The following is a 14,519-nucleotide window of genomic DNA, read 5'->3' as shown; positions in this document are numbered from 1 at the left end:
CTGCTTGCTGTCCAAGAAAACAACTTGAATAAAAAATGGGCAGGACCCCATGCAGCATCCCCACAAGATATACGTTAATCATTTGGATGAGGTGCTTTCAAATTGCTTTTTTCTGAACAGCCGTTGTTTCTCAGTATTTGGCCCTAATGGCTCCAAAAACTAAAATGCATTCATTAGTTTTGCCGCGCACTCCGCGCCTCCCTCAGTATAGGCTAATTGCATTAATTAAGACTCGATCTCCCTCTTCAGAGTTGCGCTCCTCGATCTCCCCTCCCTCTACAGGCCTGCACTCCTCGATATCCCCTCCAGGCTGCTGCCACGAGAGGCTGTTGCAGATTTGCAGCCCCCCTCCAGCCTCCAGGCTCCTGAGTCCTGAGTCCTACGCTCTCATTCTAAAGTCCTGTCCTGCCTTTTATAGGGACCAGGATGTCAGTGCACGGAAGAATCTAAATGTTCGCGAGTCTCTAGATGCATTAATTCGGGCGTCCAAGCTTGCCTTAAAACCTTCGTTCGAACCACGCGGCAACTAACTAATTGAAATTCTAATTTTTTCACGCTGGGGTGCCTATTCGACCTAACAACAGCTTGGAGTGGAGTTATTTGAATAATTCCACTATATTTGAAAAGCATGGTAGGCCTTCTAGATTCATTGGGAACATGATGTACCTGATTCTCCACTTATTTGGTTGATGGAATTTGAACGACTCCTATGTTAAGAAGAATGTGAGTATATTTCTGTTCATAATGTATTTGTTTCTTTCATTGGAAAAGAGTATTGTTGAAAAGCATAACATTTCTTTTAATGATTTCACGGTTGAGTTTAATGATGGTTTTCCATCTGACTTATCTGATGGTTTATCCCCTGAGAGAGAAGTAGATCATAAAATAGGATCTACCCCTATTTGTAAAACCCCTTATAGACTTTGTCAAACAGATAAGGTAGAAAGACAGTAGCTGAATATCTTTCCACCAAGTAACTCACCTTGATCTTCATCAGTTTTACTGGTACAGATAAAGATTAGTACTATGCAATTATGTATAGATTACCAAACTTTTAATTAAATCACAATAACACATAAACATCCTGTGCATAGTCTACCAAGGAGGCTTGGCAATCCTAAGCTTGCAATCTTTGAGATCTCCTAGGAGCATCAGAACTGGACTCAAGGTCATCGACCAAAATACCAGACTCCTCATCATCAGGGAAGCCTGTCCTTCTTATGCCATATGTGCATGTTGAGGTAGCTCCTAAGCTTGTAACAGTTCCAGCTGCTGAGCTTCCTCTTTACATTTAAAAAAATACATATAATATTATGGTTTCCTATCCATGAGGTGATGACAATAATGAAAGACAGCGTTCAGAGCTCCCAACTTCAGCCCACATTTTGGAGAGCTCATCTTTGGAGTTGCTCCAATCCCACGGGAGGAGACCCGACCACATTCAGTGGTCACGTTGTTTGCTGGAGTGGTCGGGGCACAGGCTGCCCCTCAGGTTGCGAGTGTGATCAGTGGTTTCTGGGGGCTTTTCAAGGAGCGGGAAGCATTTGCTGCTCCCCCCACTTAGTCCGCATTTTGCTCTAGAAGTCCTGCTGCTGGTCGCAACCCTGCAGGTCCGCCTTGTGAAGTGTGCCAGCTCATTGGACAGCCCATAGGGTGGAGTTCTTTCAGAGGCCTTCGAGGAGCCAAATTCAGGATTGGTTACAAGCCAGCTTAGCACTAGAGGGGGGTCACATTTAGGAGGTCACCCTTTTTATGGAAGGGGCGTAATTCTTCTCCATTTGAGCTCACCTGACATAGCAACTTGTGGAGCAAAGCCCCATTTTCCTTGGCCCGCTCTTGGTGTATATGTTACCTTGGTACCATGGTATTACAATCGAGGATATGGACACAATCCACCATGTGCCTCAATTCCCGATGACGTTCCACTTACCGGGGCTCCCAAGGGAGTACAGAGCCATCTTTCTTCCAATGGACGAGCCTTTGGCATGGTGTGGAGGCTCCCCCAATCACAGTAGCCTCATAGGAGATCTACCTCGCGACTCTAGACAGGGGAGAGCTTCACCGGAGGATTGGGCAATGCCTCCGTTGTAGACACATGGGTCGATTGGGATGTGTGATTGCCTAAGAGACGCCCCCCCCCCCCGCGCACAGGCCTAACCGGAGCAACAAAGGGAGCCCCAAGTGATTGTTGGATTGTTGGATTGTTGGAGAGACTTCAAAAACCTTGAGTTCGAGGAGGACAAGTACAATGGAGCCTCCTCTCCAAAATGCCAGCACCTAAGAGGAGTACGTGGGAGCAGTTTATCGTCATGATTGGTGACAAGGATCCTTGGCAGGAGGTAGAGCTTTCCAAACTCCCTGACAACCTCCATACATAGTGCCACCATGATTGTTCTCCACCTCCAGGAGCTGCATCAGAGGTCTCTCCCAAAAAAGAACCCACATTCCATATGCCTTATTCCAAGAGGAGTAGGTCTAGCACGCGATCATTGAGATTTGGCGGGATCCGGAGACCTCACCGAAGGAAGGCTAGGCTCAGCGGGCAGCAAATGTGATTCAAAGGAGCAGTGAGGAGCTCTAGTCTCAGGCTCTCCATCGACAGCACCTCCTCTAGGCATGAAAGAGAGCACTGAGGCGAGACCAGGCCTCGATTGAGCCTCTCAAGGAGCAAGACCCAAGTTCCAAGTTGCCAGCGGATCGATATGAGTGTGTAAGGCTCAACCTTTAGGATACGAAGATCCATCACGCAGAGATTTCTTAAAACTCATCCAGGGCAAGGTGGGTACGGCAGGGTGACAGGATGACCAGACAGTTTTTCAGACCATTGGACCACGGTCGGCAAGGACACATCTATAGAGATTAAGGGATGAGACCAGACAGAGGCACTCTGATCCCCAGGAGATTCTAAAGATGACAACAAACCTTTACCGGAGTTTGTTCCAGTTCGAGGAGGAGTCTTTCCAAGTTCTTGCAGCTCAAGAGGTGGTCTGGACTCATACCTTGGCAGTGGTCTCTCCGAGCATGAGCAGACAGGTCGAGGAGCCTTTCACAATGCAGAGCTTTTGGGAGGCCCTCACGGCCCTTCCTCCATAGAAGTGCCCTGGAGAGGATGGACTATAACCAACCTTCTTCATATGCTTCTAGGGGTACACTCCCCCCTTCGTTATCCCTTTAAGGAGATTTTTACTCACGTTCTCTTCTCCAGTCTCTGAGTTGTGGTAGGATTTGTCTAATCCCGAAGGGAGGGGGACAAAGATGATCTTTGCCAGTGGAGACCGATTAAGTTGCTAGACACCACGTACAAGATCTTAGCTAAAGTCCTTGAGTTTGCAGTTGCAGCCACACTCAAAATGTAATATTCATGACATGCAGACTGGTTTCGTTCAGGAGCGCAGCATACACCTTTACCTTCTGGGAGGCCTTGGATTGGGCCAAAGGGAAGGCTCAGCCTCTCGCTATCCTCTTGGATTTTGAGAGTGGAGTGATCCTTCTTGGAGGGCACTATGCAGTGTTTAGGTTTCTCGTCTAGAGGATCAGAGAAGTCTCGGCCCTTTATGCAGGGAGTTCCAGTCAAATGCTTATTGGTGGCCACATGGGCAAGGCTTTTTTTCTTTCTCGTTCGGTTCATCAAGGCTGACCCACACCCTCTTCAACTTTCTCTTTGTCACTGAGGCGTTGGGTTAATTTTTGTACTCCCAGACGGCGGGTCTCATGGGGATGAGGCTTCCGATCCGATAGTGGGAGAAGCTGTTGGATGCAGAATTAGTAGATGACACGTTTTTTTATGTGGAGGGTTCAACAACGAGCCTGGAGGCGATGAGGGAAGCCCTGGATATTTATTGTGAGGCCTCTAGGGCTAGGATCAATTGGACCAAATCCATCGGCTTCCTCATAGCAACAAAGGAGGTCCAAGAGATCCAAAACTGGGGGCCATAGCTGTAATCTTGCGCACCATGACTTTGGGATGGCTCCAATCTCCCAGCAACACCTTTGCCTCCACGGATCCTACTCTAGGTCCTAAAAGAGATGACGCGGCCAATGTCCCACTGTGCCCAACCTAAATGCGAGTCCACTGCCAACCACCCTAATGGCAAGAGGACTTATCTAGGCTCACCCACAAGTGCCAGCCTCTCATTTAGCACCCTATCAGACCCTCTGAGGGCTTTGCATCAATGGGAAGCCCTTTTCCATAAGAGGGGCCCCTAAGAGATTCATCGTTGGGACTACTACCACTGACCACATGTGCATGGGGTATTCCGAAGAAAGCCCTTGGAGCTTCTAGGGCTTTGCACCTAGGGTGAGACCTCGCACCACTAGCTTGTCCAAGAGGGCTCTACTCTGCATCATCCCCGGGTCGAGGATGCATAGTCCTCCTAGTGCTAGGGGCATGATCACCGTCTACCAAGCCACTTTGGCTCTGGTATTCCTCGTGCCATCTGATCCTGCCCATAAGAAGTTATGTACCAAGCATTGGAGCTGCCCCATACAACCTCTATGGAAGCACCAACAAGAAGCTATGTGCCAAGCCATGGTAAGGAGAACCTAGTTGGTCACCAAGGCCCTACCTGCTTGAGATTTCATGGCTAAGCTCCAATAGAGAAGCTTGCACCACACTCTCTCTAAAACCGAGGCAATCTGCTGCTTTACTGAGGTACCCATCCCCACATGGCAGCCCAAGTATCTCACCATATGCTCCTTCGGGACCTACTAAAAGCCAAACGAAGTTGATGGGCAGTGCCATTTTCCAATATAGGGGCACCCTTGAGGATTATGTGTAAGCAAAAAGACCGAGCCCGTTTCTTCAAGTCGAGTCAGCAGGGCTCCTTCAGCCAGTTGACGTGAGAGACCCTGAGATGGATAGGAGCTTGGGTTCAATTCATTGGCAATTCATCAAGGTTGTAGGGCACGTAAGGAGTGGCCCATCGATCCTTCGCGCATTTTCGGATCAAGACGTACATAAGTGGCGTCTATGGCTCCAGAACAGCCAGCTCCTTCGCAAGGTTCAATGGAATCAAGGAAAATGTTTTGGCAAGCGAAAGTAGGACACTCATAGTAGGTGGAGGAGATGGCCTTCTTCTCCTACACAACCCGGATGGGATGAAATCTTCAGCTGGAAGTGGCAGCTTGGACTTCCTCACGAGAGAGACAATGGGTTGAGCAGCAGGTGTGACACGTCCCCGCACTCCTGAAACCTCTGATCTGCAAGCAAACACAAGAACAAACCAACGTGAGGAAACTGAGCAGGCCGCTCACCACCCAACCATGACATCTACGAGATGTGATCCCGAATCATGAGATGTCCCCTCCAAGCCACGAGTTGAGCTACTGGCATGAACTCCCAACCAGATCCTAACCAGCCTAGTGTCCCATACCACCAGGTGGCGCGTGAAGCCTAGGATCTGCTGCTGGTGGGCCTTGGGCTACGCCATGATGCAGGCGTGCGTCCCCAACTCAATCCAGGATCAGATCTAGCACCTGGGAATGAGACTTGCTCCCATTGGCTCTCTGAGAACTGAACCTCTGGGCCCCTTATATAGACTCAGGCCCCAAGCGCCAAAAATAGCGAAGACCTCTATTTGGTTCGTACCCTTGCCACTCAACCAGATAATCAAGCCTGCCTAGCTCTAAGCCTCCCTAGGCTACCTGAGCTAGTCTTGTGTATCCAGTACACGTCAGATACCAATCCGTGTACATGACATACTACCCCTCCTCTAAGAACTCACTCCTGAGTTCGCTAAAAAACTCAGGAATGACCTCTGGAGGTTCTGTAATGTCTCCCATGTTGCATCCTTCTCAACACGATCCTTCCACTTCATCTTGTATTCCGCGATAGTTCTATTACAAATCTGTCTTTCACGAAATTCAAGAATACACTCAGGTTCGTGTGGAATAAAAGTCAAATCTGTAACTTCTATTATTTCTTGAGGAGAAACAAGTTGATCATCCGCACCCAATACTTCTTTCAGTTTACTGACATAAAAGACTGGATGTACTTTAACATCAGGAGGCAATTCTAGTCGATATGCAACTGGTCCAATTCTTTTAATGGCCTTGAACGGACCACAGTATCTGGGGGATAACTTCGGAACCAAACCAGTACTTAGGCTCTTGGATTCCTTGGAAATTCGCAAATATACCATTGTTCCTTCAGAGAACTCTCTCGGTGAACGATGTCTATTAGCATAAAATTTGTCCCGATCTTGGGCACTTCTAATAGACTCTTTGCCAAACTGCAACATTTCCTGCATGTCTAGCAAGAAGGTCTTTGCAGCATCATTTTGGATTCCCTTTAACCCAACCATAACTGGTGACTTAGGTTGAAACCCGTACATAAGCATAAAAGGACTGTAACCAGTACTCGAATGCTTTGCACTGTTATAAGCAAATTCTATCATAGGTAGATAATCTTCCCATGAAGACTGTCTCTTAGAAACATATGCCTGAAGCATATCTTCAACCAATTGGTTGACCTTCTCTGTACTGCCATCGGATTGTGCATAATTTGAGGAACTCATACTTAGAGTAGTTTCTAACTTCTCAAAAACAAGTGTCCAAAAGTTACTTGTAAACTTGGAGTCCCTGTCACTGACTATGTCAGAGGGCAAACCATACATCTTAAACAAGTGGTCCACAAACTCGTGAGCCAGCTGAATAGCTGAAATAGTTGTTCTAGTGGGTAAGAATCGAGCCATTTTTGTCAGACGGTCGACTATGACCCAAATGGAGTCATGACCCTTGCACGTTTGAGGCAAACCGGTAATAAAATCCATGGAAATAGTTTCCCATTTATTACCTGGAATTTGCAATGGCTGTAATAAACCCGCGCTTCTGAGACGTTCTGCCTTAGTAACCTGACAAACCCGGCAACCTACCACAGTTTTCAATAAATGCACGCATCTTAGGCCAATAAAAGGTATGCTTCACAAGAGACAGAGTCCGCTGTATACCCGGATGTCCAGCACTAGGAGCATCATGACACTCCCAGAGAATCTTGGATCGAAGTTCCAGAACATCTGGCACAAAAATCTTTCCATTCCGGAACAGCAAGCCGTTCCTAATCATCCACTGACCTCCCACCGCCTGTACCGTAGGAGGCATAATCCCTGAGTCTTGGTCAACCATGGAGCTCCCATCCTGGACTTTCTGCCAATAAGAACTGAAATGACTATCAATTGCGCAAAGCCCTCTCAAGGATTGAAATAGGTCTGAGGATATTTCCGTAAATGACATAGCATTTTCAAACTTGACTCGACTTATGGCATCCGCCACACTATTCAACGAACCCTTGCAATAACATATCTCAAAATCAAAATCTTGCATTAATTATGCCCATCTGGCTTTCCGTCCCCTCAATTCAGACCCATCACACACATACTTGATTGACTGATGATCGGTTAATACAAGAAACTTTGAACCATACAAGTAGTGTCTCCAAACCTTCAGTGCATACACGACTTCATAGAGTTCTTTTTCTAGTGTGGGCCAACGATATTGGGTGTCGTCTAGCTTCTTACTCTCAAAAGCTACAAGTCTGTCCTCTTGGAATAAAGCTGCCCCGAGCGCAAAATCACTCGCATCAGCCTCTAAAACATAACACCTAGTAGGATCGGGTAATGCAAGAACGGGTGCTTCCTTGATAGCAAACTTCAAGGTTTCAAAAGCCTTGTTCAATGCATCATTCCAAGAGATCGGCTGGGTAGACCTGCATCCACGACCTTTCAATATGTTTGTCAGGGTTGTGTGAATAATCACCCACACTCTTCCATAGAAATACCGTAAATCCTAGGAAAGAACGAAGTTGTTTCACAGTTTGAGGAATAGGCCATTCTAAAACCTTCTGGATACGATCCATATCAATGCTAATACCTTCATAAGAAATCTTGTGTCCTAATTAAATGATCTCCTTCATAAAGAAGTCGCATTTACTCATCTTGGCATAGAGCTTATGCTGTCTTAGAATAACTAAGATAATCCGGAGGTGTCCTATGTGATCCTCGAGCGTTCGTCTATATACCAAGATGTCATCTAAGAACACTACAACGAATTTGCCCAGAAAATCTCGGAACAAATCGTTCATCATTTGCTGGAAGGTGGCAAGAGCATTGGTCAAACCAAAAGGTAATACAAGAAACTCGTAGTGGCCATACCTAGTTCGGAATGCGGTTCTATCTATGTGTTTAGCATAGATACGGATTTGGTGATATCCCGTACGCAAATCAATCTTAGTGAAATACTTCGCTCTGGCCAAACGGTCTATTAGATCATCGAAACGAGATAGAGGGTATCGATTCTTAATTGTCACTTTATTCAATCGTTTATAATCTATACACATTCTCCATGTAGCATCTTTCTTCTTTCTTAAGAGGACAGGTGCCCCCCAAGGTGATTTACTTTAGCCCATATTCAAATAATCCTGTAGCTGTGAAGCTAACTCATCCTCCTCAAGCTGGCTAATCCTATAAGGTGGAACACTAATAGGTTGAGCCCCAAGGACTAAGTCTATGCGATGATCTACTGCCCAATCTGGAGGTAAACCTTCCGACAGTTGAGCAGGGAATACATCCATGAAATCATCTGACAACGTTCTCAATTCACGGTGTTCAAACACACTTAAATCATTCTTGTTATTAACAAAGACAACAAATGAAGAAAGCGGAATCAAAACCCACTGATAGACATCATAATGAGAAGTGTTTAATATATTCCGAAGCTGCATCGCAGATACAATAGGTCCCTGAGAAGAGAGAATGTTATCACATTAAATACAAAATTGGGTGTCCTTATCCAAAAAAGAAAGAGTATGGTCCTTCCGTCCAATCTGAATATCGTGGGTTTTAAACCACTCTATTCCGATTAACAAGTCCACATGCGTTTTAAACCACTCTATTCCGATTAACAAGTCCACATGCTCCAAGTGCATGACATAGCATGTAAGAGCCGCTGTGTATTCTTGAATCCGGATAGAAAGCGCTTCAAACTTGCGGTCCCAAAATTGCTTCCCAGTTGGAAGCTGCACCTCATAGGTGTGATCGCTAGGTATCGTGGACAGTCCCATCTTTTGCACAAGTTTGTAATTAACAAAGTTGTGAGAGCTGCCCGGGTCAAAGAGAATGTGAACTCTTTGGTCCCTAACTTCTCCATAAACTCGGAAAAGATCATGGGAACCAAATAACGAAGTATTAAAAGTGCAATTACAAGAAAGTGGACAAGTAATGACATTTACAGAAATACCTGTCATCGAAACTTGATTAGCTCCCTTAGCTTTGGTACCCAAACCCGCCTGGAGCTTCAGTCCCGGTGCTTGCTTCTAGGACAATCATTCTTAGTGTGGCCCCACTCCTCGCAGAAGAAGCAACGTTCTTCCTTCTTTAGCTTCAAGGTACGAAGGAAACGGGCACCACCATTCTTCACCTGAGTCAAATGTTTCTTGGAAGTGTTGTCTACAGACTTCGACTCCCCGATACCAGTGGTAGACTAGAAGAACTTCCTCTTGTTCTTCCCACCCGTGTCAACAACTGTGGTTCCCTTTGCGCTGGCCATGGTATCATCATAAATGTGCACGTAATTCATGGCCTTTTGCAACGTGGTATACTTGTTGTTCTTGATCTATAACTTATACAAGTCAAGCAACCATCCACAAAGAAACCTAACAAGGTCACTGGATCCATCTTTGTAGCTCTGGTCTGCAAATCCCGAAACCTCTGAAGATAAACCTCAAAAGTCATATTCAGCTTGAACATATCGAGGGTTTTGAGCTTGCCTACGATATCGTAATCTTCCTCCTCCAGAAACTCTTCCCGAAGACCCCTTCTAATTCTATCCATGTTGCAAGCTTGGGTTGGAGTTCCTTCCACCACAATAAAGCCTTTCCTAACATAAGCCCGACTGCAAGCTGTATTTTCTTGTCATCTAGATAAGGGTGAAACTCGAAGTGTACTTGCCACTTGTGCAACCAAGTGTAAACAATCTCCTTGGTACGAGACTTTTGGCCTCCGGGAAAAGGATTTGGAGTGATGTTCGGACCTAACACTGAAGCCATGGCATCCACATGCGTGAGCGCCTGAACAGTGCTAGTCAAAAGTGTGAGTGTAGTATGAATCCCTTGGAGTTGTTGTGTCAACCCCATTTGATTCGTGTTAACCTGCTCAAACTTTCCATCAAGAGCAGTGGTAAATTCACTGAAGGCTTTTTTTGTAATCAGATCATCGTAGAGACCCTGGTGATCCTCCGCACGGTAGTTCATATCCTCGTCTCCCATCGCAAGCTCAGGGTCTACAAAATCAGCTATGACTGAAATCTGATCTCAAAAGAAGATAGGCTAGAGAAGAGAAACAAGCAGGTGGCCTCGGAGCTAGGAGGTAGAAATGAAGTGAAAACTAGCCAAGAAGGAGGCGATGGAAGAAGGGAAAGCTGGTCGATGAAGAAGGTAAGCTGGCTAAGCTGAGCTGAGCTGACGATTCAGCTCAGATTCTTGAACCTGGGACTCTGCTCCTGGCTGTCCGTACGAAGTAATGTAGCAAGCCGTACAAGTGTTCTGGCTCCCGGGCGTGAAGGTGTAGAGGGGCTGGAATTCTGCGCAATCTACAGGCTATGGGAGAAGGCAATTTGGCCGTACTAATAGCGGGAGAGCAGGCTTTTAGTAAAGCCTTGCTTTTCCAAAAGCTCACCCTCCAAAAATGGAGGGGTAGCGCTTTTTTAAGCCCCCAGGCCCCCCCGAAAAGCAACTGGCCTAGATTGCGATCCAGCCCTATCCTGTTGCGCACCTTCCTACACTCCCCTTCTACCTGCCATCACAACCCCTGAGCAGCCAGCCGACATGCGGGATCCCCTTTTGTTCGCCCCAACTCTACGCTCTCTCCTGACTCCATTCTGATGCCTCTACCCGGACCTCACTACTTCCTCCTAACTACACCTCTCTCCCTCTCTCTCAACCTGTCACTTCTTGCAACGAAATCACCATGCACTCTCTCTCTCTCCTTCCTTCTATCCCAATCTAATACCACTTCCCTTAAGCAATGAACCAACAGACACTTACAGGGTTTGAGCACAAATTTCGAAATTAGGGCATACCTTGAGAAAAAATCGTCCAAAATTCTCGCAACAGAAGTTCCTACCTCAGGAGTTGGCTCTGATACCAACTGACACGTCCCCAGCACTCCTGAAACCTCTGATTTGCAAGCAAACACAAGAACACACCAACGTGAGGAAACTGAGCAGGCCACTCACCACCCAACCATGACATCTACGAGATGTGATCCTGAATCATGAGATGTCCCCTCCGAGCCACGAGTTGAGCTACTGGCACGAACTCCCAACCAGATCCTAACCAACCTGGTGTCCCATACCACCAGGTGGCGCTGTGAAGCCTAGGATTTGCTGCTGGTGGGCCTTGCGCTACGCTATGATGCAGGCCCGCGTCCGCGACTCAATCCAGGATCAAACCTAGCACCTAGGAATGAGACTTGCTCCCATCGGCTCTCTGAGAACTGAACCTCTGGGCCCCTTATATAGACTCGGGCCCCAAGCGCCAAAAATAGCGAAGACCTCTAACTGGTTCGTACCCTTGCCACTCAACCCGAGAATCAAGCCTGCCTAGCTCTAAGCCTCCCCAGGCTACCTAAGCTAGTCTTGTGTACCCACTACACGTCAGATACCAATCCGTGCACATGACAAGGTGCCCCAAGAGGTCAAGTCTAGATTTTGGACGCAATTGCGCTCCAGTCGGCGAAAGATCTCTTAGTTGTTTTGGTTGGTTGCCCACAGGGGTCTCCCCATCGACCAGAGCACATGTGAGTTAATGGACGATGTTACCACTCCACCAACAAGTTCTTGAGTCGATTCCTCATTGCCTATGGAGCTGCCCTTGCGCGTAGAGGATCTAGTTGGGATCCCTCAGGATTGTTGCTCGGCTTAAGAGGATTCACCCGGACTTTACTTGGGGCATGGCGGCCTGTGATAGAGGGAGGACACACCTTCCCCATTGATGAGGTCTCCCCAACTTACACGATACATATTCAAAACATCCTTAGGATTGAGCTACATGAGGCGACTCCACTAGTTCGGCATCATCCCCTTCCCTCTCCAGAGGACGGTGTATGGAAGACTGTGGCCAGCATACGACGTGGAACATATGGGTTGCACGTTGCAATATGGTGATGGGCGAGTGTTTTGTTCCAACTGCGGCGTGTAGGAGAAGAAGGGCTCCATCTCCACTACCATGATTGCTCCGGAAAAACTGCTCTCCAAGGTGGCAAAGAGGATGACCCTGCGACATCCATAATCACCAATATGCATGGGCCTTGAGGCCCTGCTAGTTGTGGGTCAACAGCCCATCTATTGCGCTAGCGCCCAACCACTTGAATCATGAAGAGAGTGATAATCCTTAATCTCAATGTAGGGTAGGCATGATAGTAGCATTTAACCATGAGGGTACCCATGGTCGAGAAAACTATTCCAATAGACTATGGATCCTCATCTGTATAACATAGTCCCTCATGCCAAGCCTCAAGGTGGGCTCTGACAATATCCACTATTCCTAGTCCTGTTACTCTCAAGTGTGACCAAATTAATGGGTTGTTTCTCTGATGGTAGCAGTGCTAGTCTATTCCAAGACACCAAGGATCTACACCCTCCAAGTCCCAAACCTTGTGGTGGCAAATAAATAGCTCTCTCTATATCTCCACACTGCATTGAGGGCTTGGACTCAATGAAACATATATGAACAATCCATATGTATAGGGCTGCCAAATCCCCCTTGCAAACAAAGGTTTCAAGGCTTTGAGCCTACATTGAGGCCTCATACTCATGTGAGAACGAAGTTGCTTGTGTTGGTTGCATTCTGTCTCACTAGGGGAAATGGGCTATGCTTTTTTTCAGACCTTGGAACTACCATCTTTTTTTGGGTGTAGGATTTGCAGGGAAGGCAAGCTAGGTTATGAAAGCCAGCTAGTGATTCTCTATGTGTAGACAGTGTGGAGCAGACAGGTGGTGGAGACCGCACATTAAGATCCAGAGCAAGCTGAGCATTTGCAGATCTGCAATTCTATCCTGCATCCAGACCTACACACACACACAGCGATGGTATTTGCACATTTTCTTCTTGTTAATGCAGTCAAAGTGACCACCCTGTGTTTTGTATTTCTACTGAATTAAGCCTGGGCGAGGGTCGTCAATGATGAACATACTAATAGTCTCCTCTACAAGCCATTACAAGATATCTCCCTCGAAAAAAAATGTTCCTTTTCAATACGTCCTTTGCTGGTGGACTAAATCGCCAATCAAGGGGTGGGTCCCCAAAGGCAGGTCAAAAATGCTAGGGTGATGAGTGAGAAGCCACAAGCCTATCAAGGCATATCTAAGAAGCAGCATCCCTTATCCGAAGGAGCCCTATAAGGATCCAAGATTAACTCTCATTCAAATCAGGGCCAAAAGAAACCTTTCCAAGATCCCTATTCACTCCATTGCTGGAACAGACTTGCTTCCACCCAAAAAAAAGGTCACACAAAAAGTTTGGGGTCTTTGACAAATGAAGGATTCCTCCCTGTTTTGTCAGGTCAAGGCATCCTTGCAACAAAACATAAGGTTAAGGGACGAATAAAACCTCCAAGGTTACTGCCTGGCACTTACTTCAAGCTAGTGGCCTTTCTATATCAAAAATAAAAATCATATGCAGAATTATTGAACACTTACCTATAATCCGGTTTCACATCTTCTCCCCCAAAAACATTCCTAGCAAACGCCCCACCTTCCATAAGCGCAACAGGGGTTAGGTTCACCCTATCTGTGACATCACCAACAGCCCAGATTGACTTGACATTTGTCCTTGAATAATCATCTACCTGCACCCAAGGATAGAAGTTTGTAAATGCAGACCAGGAAGGATCATCAATTTAAAAAATATTATTGACACTCAACAGGAATAAGCATGATTGTGAGGTTTTACCCTAGTGATTTGAGCAGTGGGTCTCCAAAGCTCAAATCATAGGTTCAAATCTTGGAGGCACCCATCACAGTTTATGCAGTGGCTCTAGCAAGTGCATATGCTCGCCCTTGATTGCGAGAGAGGAGGGTGCAGGGAGATGGGGGGGGGAGAGAGAAAAAGATAGAAATACTAACGTCTTCTGGAGGCCCCATAGGCCTATGACAAAGTACAACAAAAAATAATTCCTCATACAAGCCACTATGGGCTGGTGCAAGGGTTCGCTAGGGCCCTTGCTGGGTGCTATACTAAAAGCCAAAATCCAAAATCCAGAGAGAAATAAAAAATCTAGAATCCAAAAGCATCATAAAATCCTTGTGCCTCAACAGTCCATGAGTGCCTACCATGGTGGGCTCCTCTAGTGGGATATGAGGATATCTCGTATCTTGCTTCTGTTGGGTCATCTCTCAATGGGGCGGAGGGGCATGGCCTCCATCATTTATGTATGTGGTGGGCTATACCAAGAGTGATACCTCGCCTTTGAAAGTAAGACTGGCCGTCAACCATCATACGTGCTGTGGTTTCTCTCTGCTCTGTGTGT

At 46.6% G+C, this 14,519-nt stretch overlaps 1 protein-coding gene across 3 annotated transcripts in view; it reads right to left on the bottom strand.

Annotated features, from left to right (window-relative positions):
* The window catches only part of GR (glutathione reductase), a 90,656-nt gene that overhangs the window by 30,263 nt on the left and 45,874 nt on the right, over positions 1-14,519 (bottom strand). For all 3 annotated transcript variants that reach the window (XM_087392239.1, XM_087392241.1, XM_087392240.1), the window contains exon 6: positions 13,690-13,838. In XM_087392239.1, the coding sequence (XP_087248365.1) occupies positions 13,690-13,838 (149 nt within the window). The remainder of the gene's footprint in view (positions 1-13,689; positions 13,839-14,519) is intronic.

Source organism: Dipteris shenzhenensis, chromosome 21 (genome assembly GCF_047967505.1).
Source record: "Dipteris shenzhenensis isolate YYH24624 ecotype China chromosome 21, Dip_SZ_1.0, whole genome shotgun sequence".
NCBI classification, from domain to species: Eukaryota; Viridiplantae; Streptophyta; class Polypodiopsida; order Gleicheniales; family Dipteridaceae; genus Dipteris; species Dipteris shenzhenensis.
The sequence above is the reverse complement of the archived record's forward strand: the minus strand, read 5'-3'. Positions and strand labels throughout refer to the sequence as shown.